Here is a 14256-nt window from a genome sequence, read left to right on the forward strand (position 1 = left end):
AAGAATTGTGGGAAAAGACCTCACGTTATATTCTAATTAAAACTGTATTTAACAACTATGCAAAACGAAAATAAAACCTCATATAAATTCGTAGTCCACTGGACCGATGAAAATCTTCAAATTATCTCTTTGCATACCACGCCTATTGGGCAATATTAGCCCTCTATTGATGGTTTGAAATGCCACTTTCGCGACCTTCCGCGCCACTCACGGACACACTGCACTATCGGACGTGAAGAACTATATTTTTGTTTTCTAAGCAGTTTGCTTTTTTCCCGCCAGGTGATAGTTTCTGAACGCGCGCGCTCCAAAGTTCCAAAGCAGCTGCTGTTTACAAGAGGGGAAAAAAATAAACTGAAAAGCAAATCATGATGATGCTGCTGCTGCGACTCGCTTCTTTGTAGCAGACGAAAATGTATAAAATTAACATGCACCGCCACTCAACGTAGGCACTTGACACAGCTGTACAGATTATCAGCTATCACATCGCGGAAACACTTGCATCCGAATCGCAGTCCCAGCAACAGCTCTCTTGAATACGATCTTGAAGGCCATGCATTTATGTACTGCATGTGCCAGAAGCAATCAACAATACTAAATAAAAGCAATTGCAGGAGCCTAAAGCACATGATGGCTGCCATATTTATGACACTCTCCGAGATATGCGAAGCCAGAAGCGTGTCTCAACATGCCAGTCTTGGAGGCCACAACCGGAAACTGCGAATTTCCGGATGGATGCGCACGGGTTTTCACATTAGCTGGTACAATTGGCATTGTAAATTATGGGACTGCACAAATTCTAGGAATTAGCCAAATTTTTTAATGAACAGAGGTAGAATTATTCAGGTGTTACGGTACATTGCTGATGTGCCATGTAATGGTAAGGCAAGCTGCCAATAGGCCTTCAAAATTGAAAAGCCCCTTGCTTTTCCTTCTTTTTCCTTTCTTTCTCTCAAGGGTATTAAATGAATGCATGCAGCTTTGTGTAGTGCAGATACTGCAGCAACTCTTGTCCGTTATCTGACTGGTATCTCTGGAACGTCAACTTGCACTTGAATTTTTTTTTCATGGAGACCCAATAGCAAAATTTTTGAATTATATTTCTTTGTGCACTTATGACAAATATTCTATATAACAAAGGTATCTTCATATCGGATGTGACATGATTATAGCAAGATTCGACTGTAATTGCACTAACCATGTACAATTTTTCCTCTCTTCATCCTCATATTGTGACATTTATGTGCTCTTTTTTTGTGTGTGCACCTTTAGAGAGGCAAGTGGAGACATCCTGAATAACACGGGGACCATGGAATACCACCAGGCTACAAGGCAACTGAGTGTCAGCTTTAGGAACATGGTATGTAGATAAAGCATTCCACTGCCAAGCATGAGGTTTAGTTCTGGACCACAGTGGTTGCAGAATCACTCTTGATTAGGACCCCAGAGGGTCAGAATTAACCAGAGACTTCCATTACGGCATGTTTCATAGCCTGTGTATTGCTTTATGACAAATAGCTATGCCAAGTACATGATGCATTATCCATAGGTCAGCATAATAAGCTGATGCTCACTCATACTCACTCAAAGGCTATGTACAATAGAACCCCATTGATAAATTTTTCGAAGAAGCACGAGGAAAAAAAAAAAAAAAAACATTGAGGAAGGCCGCAAATCTCCACAGCAAGGTCCAAAACAGCTCTGGGCATGTGTACAATTAAGGGACACATACAATGTTCTGCAACAATAGCCTCTTTTCACTCTTAATATGCTTCACCGCATAACACGGCTGTATTGTGGTGAAACTGACTTTAGGGAGCCGGCTAAAAACCGTGTCATGACACGCTTTTCAAGACTGATGATCGCTTACTTCCAGTATTCAGTGCTCTCGAATTTGCCTCTGTAGTTCAAATTTTTGTGACTACAATGTGTTCTACAGTATGTTATACAGTATGTTATACAATAAGTTTGAATCCACTAGTGGCTTCAAACTTAGAAATGAAAGAAACTTGTATAACGAGAACTGGCTTTTTCTTCAATGTAACTAATTTGTCTTGCTCTTTTTTTTTTTCTCATTTCCTAGCAATTGAGGAAAATCAAGCGAGCAGAGAAAAAAGGCACTGAGGTAAGCACCTAAGACGTGTTATTTTGCCTATTGCATTCAAAGCATTTTGTGGCATGTAGTTGTAGAAACTTTAGGGAAAAAAAATAGTTTTATTCATATGGTGGGTGTAAGGTTAGAGCTTTAGCAAACAGTAAAGTCTCGTTAACCCAGATTTTGCGGGCAGGTGGAATGTCTGAATTGTTGAATGGGCCGAGAAAATTAATGCTCATGGCCTTTCTGTTGGTAATACACAGCGCAAGAGCAAACACAGGGACGAATCACAGACACGGACAAGCGCTAACTGTACCGAGAATATCTGTTCTCGCCATTATTTATATTTTTCAAAAGACCTGCACGGGAACTAGAATTATTGTCTCATGGCAGAGTGCTTGAAGAGTACTTGCACCGGCAAAGGCCATGTGACTTGCTTCGCAGCATGACAGTGGCAAAACACGTGTTTAAATGGATGTGTGTGTCACTACTGCGTGCGCCGCCCATTTGTTTTGTCACCAGAGAGCCAGCCAGCACTAATCACCCATGGCATATAGACAGGGAGTTTAGTACGAGTGCGTTGGCTGCAGTAGAATCTCCTCTTGTACTCAATACCATATTTATTCGATTATAAGGCGGTCATGATTATAAGGAGAGGGTGCCATTGGGGGGACCCAAAAAAAGCACTTGAGTATGCACACCAATATAAGGCGATACGGAGTAGCTGACGGATTATCGAGACTGGTTGGCGATCGTCTGAAACGCTGAATTACTAGCACAGCCAAAATGCAAATTGGTGACCATGAAATAGGGGTGAAAGAGAGCTTCAACATGTGAAGTGTGGGTTTTATGCAAATTTTGTCTTTAGGGTGCGGCTTCACGGCACCGCGGTGCGCGCTGCCGTAAAGCCTCATTGTAAGGAGAAACTAGAGCTGCCGTGAAGCCACACCTAAAGGCAAAATTTGGGAGTGAATTTGGGAGACAGGGGAGTGACTTCTAGGCTACAAATTCTGGGAAAAACGTCACCTTATATTTGAATACATACGGTATTCTGCTAGGTTTGTCACGGCACATGCGCCTGAATACCAAATACGTCTGAATTAACGAGAGTTTGATGCATTTGAATAAGGCACCTGCCTTCTGAGAACAGAAGCCATGTCCAAGTTATCTTAATTTCATGCATCAACGAGGGTCAAGGTACAGCGAGGTTTTACTGTATTGATTAATAAATCAATCAGTCTGTAGTCTGTTTGATATCGTTTGATCGCCCATGCAGTACAGTCAAAGCAACTTCTGACAATACTGGTTTCAAAAATATGTTGGATATAACAGTGAGTGGTTTATAACAATAAGCAGCCGCTGTACCGTGAACTTTTGTGTGTGTTCTATGGTAAAATAAACCATTTACTACAATGCTCCCATGCCTGGCACACCTCTCTCTCCCCTCTCCCTTCCACTTCTCCAATGTCAGTGCAGTCAATTCGTGTATTGGAGGTGTGGAAGAGAGGCGCGCTAGGACAGTGAATCGTAGAGTGATGTGACGAAGGCATACTGTGCAGGGTGTGCGGCACGAGGCAGGTGCAGCAGTCCGCATTTAAAAAATTTTTTCCTGGATTTCACGTTCCTTTATCTTTGTGGCACAGACATCCAGTAGCTGGATTTAATTTTTAAAGCCAATCATGTGGCATGGGAACATTGCAGTAAGTATTTATTTTACCATAGAACACACAAAAGTCCACAGTGTGGCAACTGCTTATTGCTACATCCTGGTATTACAACTGATAATGCTACACATGGGTTTGACTGTACCTTTATTTGTTGTCTTATTAAAAATAAAATGTTTCTATGTTTTTTTCCGTCTGCTTTCTTCCTTTCGTTATGATTATCACATATCAAATTTCTTTTTTTTGGCACTCAAATAATGTTATAAGTGGTTTCAACTGTAATAGGAAACAAGACAAGGTGAATCCAAGCCATGACCATTTTTATTATGGCAATTTGAAGTTGTTAATTTGGCTTCCACTGTAGGGCGTGTTGTTCGTGGGCATTCATATTTTGCTTTTTCAGGCAGCATGTCTCACTACATTGCACCGGCTTTTTTTTCCTTTTCCAGTCTGTTATGGATGAGAAATTCTCATTACTGTTCCAATCCCAGTTCAAGGTTGGAGGTGGAGAGCTAGTGTTCCAAGTTTGGGTAAGTTATCACTGTACATCAGCGTGGAAATTCAAGACGGCCGCACAAGCCTTTGTGCATTGTGTGGCAACTGAGCTGCTAACAATTGTTTTTCACAGTGTGTGTGTGTGTGTGTGTGTGTGTGTGTGTGTGCGCGCGCGCGCACGCATGCATGCTTGCTAAGGGCACACTAAGAAGAAATCAATTTACACTTGTTCATTTCACAGTAAAAGTCTGATTATTAAAAGAGAAAGTGAAGAGGCAAAGTCCTATTTAAATCTAATTTAACTTCAAATGCATTTCTCGACTTCGATAAAAAGTGGTTCAGGGCCCCTGTAAGTAACCAGAATTAAGTATTGTCATTGGCAGAAATGCTTCCTGCTTTTCTTCATTTTGTGATTGCCACTGCTGGGCATCAGTGGGGATCGAATTAACCAAAGCGGCGTGCTTTTGCATTTAAACTTAACGAGTTTTCTTTCCATAGCAATGTATAGTTTCTCGCCGGGGCGTTTCAGTGCACTTTGCTAGGACTTAAAAGGCTGACACATTTCATGATTTTATCTTTGAAGGTGCCATTCCAACTTTGTAGCCATTTGTGACTTTTCCTAATATAATGCACTTGTGTGTATTTGCAGACATTGTCACTACCTGTGGTGGTGATCGTGCACGGAAATCAGGAGCCACATGCCTGGGCCACAGTCACCTGGGACAATGCTTTTGCCGAGCCGGTGAGTAGTGCTATCAAAGGAATGCCTTCTGTATGAAGATTGCTTGTGTGCATGTGTGCAGGCAGGCACAGTCGCTGACCGATCTTTCGGACCTGCTCGATCATTTGAACCTGTCACACTCTCTATAAAACTCATTTATAACGGCGACCAAAAAATTCGGATCTGCATGCGCATGGTCACAAATATGGCAGTCCTAAGCAAAGTTGGTGCCGTTCAGGTTGTCACCAGTACCCTCGCATTCATTGGCAAGTAATGTGCAGTAATGGCAAGTAATTTGTGCAGTGCAGCCTAAACTGCTGGCGCCATCAAGGTCGCATGTGACACTTGCATCTACAATCAATGCATGTCGGTTGTAAGTGCAAGACACGTCTGCGACATCAACCATTGTGGAATTTCAAGTGCATGTTATTTCACTGAAGCACAACAATGAGCAACTGTCCTCGAATAAATTTTCCTTGCTGCTGGCACAATAAAACGTACAGTGGAACCTCGATTATACGTCCCCCAGTTATGCGACGACCCACATTTTATAACGAATTGGTTTGGTCCCGGCAAAACCCCCATAGAAATAATATATGAATAACCTCGATTATACGACAAAATTTTACGCCGAACAGCCTCGTACGACGCCCTTCTGGTACCGTCCGTGGGGAAAAAAATTAAAAGTTCTCAGCTAACGCAGGCTGGCACGTAAGCTGCAGGCGGCTGATAACGGGTGTGCAATACCGTATTTACACGAATGTAATGCGACCGCGATTGTAACGCGAGGGGCAACTTTCCAGTCACGTGAAATAAACAAAATAAGACCGCTAATGTAACGCGAAATGAACGGAAAAAGAAATGGTACCTTTATTCAAGGAATTGCAATTCGGAAACGTTCTCTTCACTCATCATCATCTGAAGAGGAGACAGCTTTCCTTGGGCGGTCTTCTCGAGCGATCACTGTCGCGAAATTTCTGACTCGGCACCGAAAGCGTCCCCGACAAGTGTTTCTAGCGTTGTCCTAAGCTCGCAATCAGCGCAGAGAGAGCTGTCGGCAGTATACTTCGAGGGTGCTGGTACAGTCTGTTTCACACTTAGGGGAAAACTCGGAGCGCCTTGCAAGGCGCTTTGAGTTATCCCCTATTCGAGTTTTCCCCCTATTCGAGTATTCCCCTACTGACTGCATCGCCATAACGTTGTGAATGAACAGAGTCGAACCGCAAAAGGCCGTAGGGTATAACAGCGCCGTAACCTGTCACAAGCACAGCGAGAACAGCGTCGATAACCAAAAACAAGTTCTGACTTCGGTCAACTTGTCCATGGATTGGATCGAGATGTAAAGTTACAGGTTGCCAACGTAACGCTAAAAATCGCGGGATTAAGAATACTTATTTTAAAATGGTCAATTTTGCCGTTATTCAAATGTAACGCAAGGATTGAGTTCAGGTAACGAAAATTATGAAAGAAAAAAACTCGCGTTATAATCGAATAAATGCAGTATTTTAAAAATAATTTAATCTACCTTCCTTGAAAGCGGTGCAGGTTCATGCCGTGGGCTTATTCAGGCGGTCCGTACCCGTTCTTTAGGCAAGACTGAGCGTCACTACCGATATTCTTAGTTTTTTCCACTGTAGCTAAATAAAATTTTTCCTTGAAGTTTGATTTTACGAACATTCTTGTAGCCCCGTCAGTGTCTAAAACACTGGTCAACAACTGTACTACCATTCACTAATAAAGTGAGAAGTTATAGCTACAATAAAACCTCGTTAATTTGGACTTCATGGGACCGGTAGAAAATGTCAAAATTAATCGAATGTTGAATTACCGAGGGTGTCAAGAAACCAATAAATGAATGCTTACTACGTCAGCATGCTTTTATTTACTGAATTAATTAGTAAACCCCATTTCTATTTTGCACAAAAGCAGCGTGGAAGCTGCAATTTTCGTGATCTTGTGAGTGATTAATGCTCGCAGCAGTAAAGGCCTAGTGGCTTCCTTCACACGGCGGCCATGGCACACGTTTTTATCCGAGACACACTTTTCAATTGTGCACACATCCTGATTATTTTTTCGCCACTGAGCTGGTCATCAACACATTGTCTGTCCATTGCAATGTAGGTGGCGCCTCTTCATTGTCAACAGCTTCCGCTGTGTGACATTGCGTGCGCAACCGTTGCATTGAGTCAAAATGAAACTACTGATTGCTGCAAATGCTGCAGTCGAAATTGTGGTCGCTAGCGATGCGATCATGGACAGCAACCATGCGGTTCGGAAGGCATGCAGGTCGATGTGCGGACCGAGTCAGAACGGAACTACCGTTTGCTGCAACTGTTGCAGATGAAACTGCGGTCACTATCAACACAATCACAGATGGCGACTGACGGCTCGAAAGCCTTGACATTCTCACGCTCTACGAAACTCAGGGTTGTCACTGCTGCACTGCCAAGCGCCTGTGGTGCCACTGTCGCCAGTGATGATTCTGCATCCCCAATAGTCACACAACCCTGTAAAGTCCTCTGAATATCTAAAAGCACATTAGCACCTATCTTGGGTACTTAAAACGTTGAACTGAAAAAACTTTACATTTTTTATCGGATTGTTGTACTTGCACATTCTTGACAGAAGTTGGTCTGCTTTGTTTGAGTGCGCTAGCAACAGTGAAATGCTTGCGGCACTGTTTTTATTATGATTTGAAACCGCTACCCATCGCTAATGCAAGAAACTGAATTATTAATTGATGAATAGTCTGGGTTATGTATTTTATTAATGCATTTTTAATCTGATGAAATGCCCTCTGTCTTATTTGAAGGCATTTGAAATTTCAATAGAGCTGAGCACAGTGCTGTCGACTCTTAACTATTCACGACAGTCATTGAAGCTGCCTGTGTAGCACCACTTATGTGGCCACTTAGTCAATAGACTAGCATTTCGAAGGCCGTCCAAATGCCCATGTGAGCCCATTATAACAAGAACTCTTGACCTCCCAAGCCACAGCTTAGGATCTTCGTGTATCGATCGTGTTAAACACTGTTGTGGCAAATGCCACTGCACTTGTTCTTTGTTCCTTTCTGCATGCAAACCAGTGAACTTCCGAACTTCTGTACTACAAGAGTGTGAGAGGAATGCTCCCCCTTTGCTAGGTTCATGTCTGATGAGGTGCTAATGCTTTTTTACTAAGGACTGCATGAGCTGCAAAGAGCCGTAACATGATTCCTTAATGCAACTATTTGCTGGGCATTTGCTTAGACACTGGGCTTATGGTGCCTCTTTAAGAACACGTAACCAAGGGTTTTCTTTATTGCAACTGAAAAATTTGGTATTGAGACAGTATACAGTTGAATCTCGTTAATTCGAACACTCCTAATTCGAACTTCCGGTTTATTTGAACTGACGCCATGGTCCCGTCAAAGTTGTGTGTATTCCAGTGGGCGAAAACGCCTAGTAACACGAACGCGCAAGCATTTGCGACGGTTAATTCGAACATACCGTGTTCTGAGAATGCTCTCAGCAGCGTGCCAAATCACGCGGCCAGCATTGCGCCGACCCTGCCATAGAGCAAAAGCTTTGGAGAGACCCCTCAAGGCCGTGGGTGAAGAAAAATAAAATTAAAAAAAAAAAAGATCGCGGTGGAAATTTCACTCTCTCTCAAATGGCTGAATCGCCATTTCTGCGTCGTGTCAGAACACACCAGTATGTGCCGACATGTCAGCCACGGAGAGAAAATGGCCGTGAACCCTTCTCCGTTATGCTTCCTCTATTTTCTCATCAAGTGTAATTAACCTTGAACGCTGCAGCTGGGGTGGAGAGGGAAGCAGCGGTGGAGGCCCAGTCCTGACCATGCCGGCCAACGCTCACTTCTCGATAACGGCGGGAAACAAAACTTCAGGGAGCGGGCTAAGCTGGCGCTGGGCTGGCGGGCGCGCATGGAGACAGTCGACGGTGAGGGAGTGACGAAGGAGTTCATAGGGAGGGCGAGGGGGGCCGCCACTGCCACTGTACCGGCAGAGTTGCCGAGACCGTATCCGCTTCCCTGCTGCCCTTCTCTCTCGCCTTCGACGGTCTCCGCACGCGCCCTGTTGGCGCCGTCGCTACCGCCGGCCCGGTGCCAGCATAGCCCGTTTCCTGAAGTTTTGTTTCCTGCTGTTATCAGGAAGCAAGCGTTGGCCGGGCTGGGCAGTTTCGTGGTCCTCGCTCGCTGTGTGCTTGCGCGCCGCGATATTTCACGACTTGCACTGTTCGTACATCCGTGCTATGGTGCACAAATGCTTCAAGAATAAGTTCTTCTTTTAATTTGAACTAATTTTGGGGCCCCTTCGAGTTTGAATTATCAAGATTCGACTGTATATTTGAAAGTTCACACGAGAGACCGGCCAAATGAAAGTTAATGGCTTTGTAAAAGCACTGGATAACATGCTTAAGTAACCCCTCTTCTGCATCAAGCTCTCCCGCCTGTGTAGTAATATTTCCTAACCTCATCCTTCCAGCTGATTGAGAAATTGTGCGCATCGTGTTGGTGCTGTTGACAGAGGCCAGCCAGCTTGTGAGCACATGTGCCACCTGCATCCACTGCCTGGCGTGACTTAACTGCACTGTTGTATACATTGCTGCTTTGTATAGCCCCATCCTCGCCTTTCCTTGTAGATGTGGTACTAACCTTTTCCTGCCTTGCTTCATCTGCTCTTCCCTCACCTTGGCCCCTACTGACCACCGCTCCCACTTCGGCTCACTCCCAACCGCGCTTTGCTCTCCTGACGCTGCCGCTGCTGCTGCCATCGCCACTGCACCTTGGCTGTCCGTGCTGCCTCCTCCGCTCTTCCCTGGTCCCCCTTCCCCTTGCTCCCTCCGTGCTGAGGGGGGGGCGGGGAATTCCGTGGCATCGCAATTTCCCTGTTGCTGTGTGCTGCGTCTGTGCGATTGTGGTGATTGGCGGCAATAGAAGAGGCGTCGTCCCTCATCCTCCCCCCACAACCAGGGTCGTGTTCCTTTCGCGGTGCCCGACAAGGTTCCCTGGCCCCAGCTGGGTGAAGTGCTCAGCATGAAGTTTAAGTCTGCCACGGGGAGAGGCCTCTCTGAAGACAACCTGCGGTACCTGGCCGGAAAGATCTTCCGCAGTGAGTTCAGTGTCAAAGTGTTAGTTTTTTTTTTTGTTTCTGTCGCTGTCCCCAGACTGTGATCGAGGGTGAGGGGGTCGAAGTTATTCACTTTCGGGGTACAGTCACTTTGGTGAAGTTTTGCGAGACTATGATTGAGGGGAGGGGTGTTATTTGCAGCTATTCACCTTTGGGGAAATAACCAGTTTGGTGAAGTTTTGCAGGACTAGCAACGGACGCACCAGCATATATGGGTAACAGCATTCTTGGCATCTTGGCACAGTGTTGCATGCCGTCTTAGCACAGTAGAGCAAAGAAAAAAAAAAGTCTCATTACAATTCTGGAACTTAGTTTCCTGTAGATGTGGTTGATTATGGGGCAAGTCACATAAAATTGATAGCATCGATCCCCCCCCGGTCATAAAATCTCCTGGATTTAATTTCTCCGAACTTGGCTAGTATGCTAGTGCATGATTAATGTCAATTGGGTACAGGTCGTATTATGCTGTAATGTGGAATTCCTCTGCCAGGCCGTGTGATAGCAATGTGGCAGTGTGATAGCACACGGGTGCAGCGTGATTACATTGGGACTGCGCATTTTCTTTGCTTAAGTACCTCACACAGTTAACATTAACCATAGGTGCCTTTGACTATGTTGATTGAAAAAGTTCTTGCTGACTTGTGTGTTTGACATGTGTTTGTGTTTTGAGCAGTTCACTGGGTAACCACTTGGCGAATCCCTTGAAGTATGGAGCCACTTCTGCATTGAAAGTGTGAATGCCTGAGTTTAATTGACATTTTGTATGTATTTCAGACCCACAGATCCAGGATTTCACCAACATGCCTGTTAGCTGGTCTCAGTTCTGCAAGGAGCCGCTACCTGAACGCAACTTTACTTTTTGGGAGTGGTTTTATGCTATCATGAAAGTCACCCGTGAACACCTTCGGGCACCATGGAATGACAGGTGTGTACTACTTTGTAAAGTACCGCACTTGTCAGTGCAAGCTGAAGTGGAAACAGAAAATGAAAAGCATATCCCAGCAGTTTTCATGAATGCTCACTGAAACTGTATTCGAATGGATTCAACTACAGTCAAATCTATTCATAACAAATGCGAATTTAATGAAATTTATCACACAACGAAGTTTTCGTTATTCCCCGTCAGTGTTCTATAGAACTTAAATCAAAATTACTGCCACAATGAAAAATGTGATGGGTGCAATTTTGCTTCTACATTTTCGTGGAGCAAATCTGATTGCCACCATCCCAAAAGAGAAACAGTTATACTTGAGAGTTACTCGTGCGAGTCCTGACACTAAGAAGATGTTAATGGATGAATAAAATGCAAACATCCACTGTCTTTGAACGGCTTCAAAAATACCATTGGGAATACATGCAACAGCCAGCGGTCTGAGCCAGTATCTTCGCCGTTGTCATGACAAGATGGCGACAGAACTAATTATTGCATAGTTTGTGACAACAGTGTGCTGCTTTCATTGCTAAAGCTCATTTAAAAGGTATGTTAATATGCGTGCTATGCTACTGGCAACAGGGCATCATGTGTTTGCTGTGTTCCAGATACATTTCTGCTTAATTTAAGGAAGTCATGGTATTCATCAGCATGCGATCATTGTACCAGCAGCCTTGTGATTGTCATTTGCAAAGAAATTAGCTTTGATGACATCAGGAATGTACTCAACAATCCTGAGAATGTGAAAGCTGAAGCACATGGTTGCTTGCCAGCAAGTGCGATCAAACCAAAATTAGAATTTTAAAATTGAAACGTCTTTTATGTAGCAATTTTCTGTAGCAACTTGAGGTACAAAACATGTCACTTCTGTCTGGAAGTATTCAAAACACAAGCTTTCCAAATCAGAGTATGAATTCGAAGGCACTGCACTGTGTCTTCGAATTGTATTCTCTCTTTTTATGTTCTTAATCTGCAATTTTTTAAACTATTTTTCCAGCCAGTTGCATTTTTGGTGGACAGGGTATCAGCAGGCGGAGTTAAGTCTGATTTCCTGAGCTTACATCTACAGAAGCATGATACATTTAAGGGATGTTGAAGAGCAACGCTAAATCAGTATATACTGGTAATATCAAGAAACTCTACTTTCATACATTTGGTGGAACAAGGTTGTCTGTGTGTTCTCATTCAAGTTACGTTTTCTCAGTCTCTCTCTTATTTTTGTATTTTTCTTGGCTCTTCATCCTCTGGCAGTGTGGTGTGGGGCTTTGTTGGCCGACGCCAGGCAGAGGATATGCTTCGGCAAGGCTGCAATGGGACGTTCCTGCTGCGTTTCAGCGACTCCGAGCTGGGTGGCGTCACAATTGCCTGGCTGCACGAGGATCCTCAGCAAGGTATACACGACAAGTAGCGTGGCTAGTTTGTGTGCTTGCGACTTGCAAGGCTTTCCATATTGTGGTGGGGGCTATATTTTGGATTGATCACACATGGTCAAAGTTATCGTTATTGCGATGGAGGCATGGCCGCAGCATGGCTGGTGTTATTGTGGTGATGCACCCCTGGTGGCATCCGCTTGCCGGCACTCGGGCAGATGCCGAAATGTGATGATAGAGCGTTGAGGGGACATGCTGTGGAATCATAACACTCATGGCGCATAACACTCATGGCGAAAGCTTCGGATTTTGTGCGCTGGTGCAGCTGCTCCTGACAGGCACCTCAGAGGTATGTAATAAACCCCCATGCTCTCAGCCAAATGCAACATCATCCCCATTGTGGCATTCTTTGAAATCACAGCTTTCCTGGTGTCTATTCTGTTACTGCTATTGACTGCAATAGGAAGTGAAAGCAGTACCTGCTGGAAATGTGCTTGTCCACAAATTTCTTTCGCCATGTCTGCTTCTATCACAGAATGTGCTCATCAAAAGTGATAGTTTTGCATTGTGATCCAAAGTACAGTAGAACCCCGCTGATATGTTTTTCACGGGACCGTAAAAAAAAAACATAAGAGCCGGGATACGCAAGAGCCGGGAAACAGGAAAAATTGAGAAATAGGAGTAGTGTTGAACTGCACACAATACTATTTTAATTCTTACGTCTGAAAAAAAGTTGTAGTTCCGCCCGACAGCCGAAGTATCGATTGCGATTGCAAATTAGTAGACAGCTATACAAAGTAAGAATAATAGTTTTATCGTCCGTATAAACTTTTAAACATTCACTTATTAACTATATTAACAAGCATGGTGTCAGTGTCCACAGGCAAACATGAACACATCACACTCGATGAGCGTGGACACGCGCTGTCAAACGCTGGCGTGAGGAATTTAAGCGCCGCTGCAGAAGCGAGCAAAGTGACCTTCGCGCTGTTGTCTATCACTGCAATGCAAACTTAGCGCCGAGAACACACAGCACGCACAAAGGTACGAGCCGCCGACGCACCTACACTGCGTAAACTCTGCCCCCAATGTAGATCGCTTTCAAGATACGGCCCGTGCGACCATGCGCCGCCGCGCAGTACATAGTTGATGCCAGAGCACAACGCTGCCTGCTATCCCTCCCCCCTCGCTCCCTCGCCGGTGCCTCGAGCGCAACGGAAGAAGGCGCGCTTCCTCCCTGCTTTTCTTTCTTTCGCGCGCAAGATTTAGATGCCGTCGTCGGCTCCCCTCACACGCTTTCACTCGCACATACAGCACGGCGCGCGGTGACTGTGTTATCGCCCTTGGACTTTATACGGAACATCTATGAGCCAAAACCAATTTTAGGCACGCAACGTGTCATAGACACTATCTTTAGATAGCAAATATGGATCTCAAGGGCCATACTTTTGCTGGCGGAAACCGAAAATACGTCGTGTCGCCCCCATCACTTTGGGCTGCCAATGCCATCGTCAAGCAACCAAGCCAAGTGACATGAGAAGTCAAAATGGCCACCAGGGCCGGCGCGAGGTGGCAGTTCGCAACGTATGATGTGGGAACGGTCCCACAATTGCGATGTAACCGCGGGGTTACCAATGCATTGGGTTCTATGGGAGCTGTGCCAGTACCGGCTGAAAACGATGTAACAGCCGGGAAAATGCAGCACCCGGAAACGTAACAGCGGGGTTCTACTGTACAGTGTATTTGTATAGTGAAATACTTGAAGTTGTAGACATTATGGAGCTCATATGAAATTTTGCGAACCGAAGTGCACCCCATTTTACTGCAGTCACTACTCATGATCCGCTT

The 14256-nt window shown here is 44.7% G+C and overlaps 1 protein-coding gene across 6 annotated transcripts in view; it reads left to right on the forward strand.

Moving 5' to 3' along the window:
• LOC119456101 (signal transducer and activator of transcription 5A-like) overlaps positions 1 to 14256 on the forward strand; it is a 139572-nt gene that overhangs the window by 76119 nt on the left and 49197 nt on the right. For 5 of the 6 annotated variants that reach the window (XM_037717700.2, XM_037717703.2, XM_037717699.2 and 2 more), the window contains exons 9-15: positions 1273 to 1360; positions 2084 to 2125; positions 4209 to 4289; positions 4904 to 4996; positions 9915 to 10089; positions 10882 to 11032; positions 12290 to 12429. In XM_037717700.2, coding sequence (XP_037573628.1) covers positions 1273 to 1360; positions 2084 to 2125; positions 4209 to 4289; positions 4904 to 4996; positions 9915 to 10089; positions 10882 to 11032; positions 12290 to 12429 — 770 coding nt within the window. The remainder of the gene's footprint in view (positions 1 to 1272; positions 1361 to 2083; positions 2126 to 4208; positions 4290 to 4903; positions 4997 to 9914; positions 10090 to 10881; positions 11033 to 12289; positions 12430 to 14256) is intronic. The other variant, XM_037717701.2, reaches the window with a different exon arrangement.

This window comes from Dermacentor silvarum, chromosome 6 (assembly GCF_013339745.2).
Source record: "Dermacentor silvarum isolate Dsil-2018 chromosome 6, BIME_Dsil_1.4, whole genome shotgun sequence".
Lineage (NCBI taxonomy): Eukaryota > Metazoa > Arthropoda > Arachnida > Ixodida > Ixodidae > Dermacentor > Dermacentor silvarum.